This window comes from Patiria miniata, unplaced genomic scaffold (genome assembly GCF_015706575.1).
Source record: "Patiria miniata isolate m_02_andy unplaced genomic scaffold, ASM1570657v1 HiC_scaffold_7, whole genome shotgun sequence".
In the NCBI taxonomy this organism is placed as follows: Eukaryota; Metazoa; Echinodermata; class Asteroidea; order Valvatida; family Asterinidae; genus Patiria; species Patiria miniata.
This window is the reverse complement of record NW_024037074.1, coordinates 37680083-37682008: the sequence shown is the minus strand read 5'-3', so window position 1 is coordinate 37682008 and position 1926 is coordinate 37680083. Positions and strand designations below refer to the sequence as shown.

Here is a 1926-nt window from a genome sequence, read left to right as displayed (position 1 = left end):
CAATAGACCCAACGTGAACATTTGTTGAGAGGCACCCGCAATCGATCAACTGAAAGATTTACAATTTTTACTGGGCCAGCCCATTATGCAAGCAGGCCTACCTTACTCACTCTCTGGCTGTCATCTGTGAACTAGACTTGCTTTCTAAGGTCGCACCTTTGCCGAAACGTTTGATAGACTAGGTCAACCCGGTAATTGAACGGACTAAATCCGGCCCATTGTGCATGGCACATGCATGAAAGACTTTTTGTGATTAGCCATTCTGAATCGACCATAACATTGTGCACTCTGGGACCAGCGTTTAGGCTGGCCTTGTCTTGTTGGATTCATGCTGTAAGAATGCTCTGAGTAGATTGCGTCTTGATCAAGATGCAGAATACGACCCAGCCTGAGATGCCAGCGGACACGGATCCTGGAGCGATAACCTTCAACATTATCTCTGCCGTGTGCTGGTCCATGGTCACCCCTACGGCCATAGTGACAAACACCTTCACACTACTGGTAATACACCGTACTGCCAACCACGCAGATGAAGTCAATCACATCTTCATCGTGGCCATCAATCTCATCCTCCTGTTGATTTGTCTGTGCTTCGCCCTCCCGTCCACTATCAGCTCTATCGCAGGCGGCAGGTGGATCCTAGGCACCTTCCTGTGCTCGGCTCAGAGTCTCGTGATGGTCTACTTGCACTGCGTTAGCGCCTTCTTGATGTTAAGCTACTCTCTGGAGAGGTTTGTTTTCCTGCAGTACCCGCTACGCTACCCTCGACTGATCACCGTGGAACGAGCCAAACGCCTGGTAGCATGCATTCTCATCCTAGCTCTCGTGAACATCCCCCTCAGTGGGGTTTTGTCCGATTGGAAAGGAGTCTACATTCCCTCGTGTCACGTCTGCGCTCCTTACTCCGACCCTGTTCTCAACAAAGCGTTGTTCTTATCCTTCTTCATCCTTCTGTCCGTCGTTCCGTCAGTGGTCGCCTACATCGTCCACACAGCTCTGCTGTTGACTGTCAGGCAGCATCTAAGACGCATTATGGCCGAGATACCGCGGACGTCGTTGAATACGAACGGCCAACAAACGGCTGATGACGGAGCGGCCATCACCGGCCAGCGGCTGCAGGTGGCCACGTTTGACCGCAAGATCCGAGTCAACAAATCCCAGCTGATTCTTCTGACCCTCATCTCACCGTTGGCCCTCGGAGTGTACCTGATTCTAGACCTTGCTCTGTTCGGCTTCATGATACCAAGGTATTTAGTCCTTGTGGGGAACCTTAGTATCTTCAGTGGACCGACTCTGATCGGGTTGAAAGTCATGCTCAACAGCAGGGTGTTCAAGCAAACCGCGAAGCAGCTTTTCACCTGTTGTTACAGCGTGAACAGCAACGAGTAATCGTCGTCACTTTTAAACTTGAGCCTGTTTATTAAATCTTGAAGACATTTACGTCATTGATCTTTGACTGCACTGCCATGTGCAGGTTTGCAGCATTATTATTTTGGCCATGCTAGAGTCTGAGTCTTACCAAGCCAGTTACAAACCAATCACAAGTCCTCCAGTCTCAAGTCATTCAAAAGCTATTTAAATGAATCAAGACGACGTTCCTTGTCAACGATCATCGCCTGGCTTGTTTCTTCATAATTATGCAGCACGATATGTGACCACGGATCCTACACACAAGGATTAATGACTCGGCCCAACTCCTGGTTAGACGCGTGATAACGGCCTGTACTGGTGGCAAATTCCATGAATACTTTTAAACAAAGACCACTGCGCGCGGTGGCTGTCAGATTTGCATGAATCTGTGCCCGATCTGGCGTCGAAGTCTGTCAAGCCAGCGAATTATATTTTTGTATATTCATGATCAACGTTTTTGGTCTTTATTATTGAATTCTGATAGGTGATAACTACATAACCATGGTAATGCCGAGC

At 48.6% G+C, this 1926-nt stretch overlaps 1 protein-coding gene across 1 annotated transcript; it reads left to right on the top strand.

The window, feature by feature from the left end:
- Positions 1–369: 369 nt before the first annotated feature.
- Positions 370–1389, top strand: LOC119745159 (probable G-protein coupled receptor 19). Its single transcript, XM_038221384.1, has one exon. The coding sequence runs from the start codon at positions 370–372 to the stop codon at positions 1387–1389; it is 1020 nt and encodes a 339-aa protein (XP_038077312.1).
- The last annotated feature ends 537 nt before the right edge of the window (positions 1390–1926 follow it).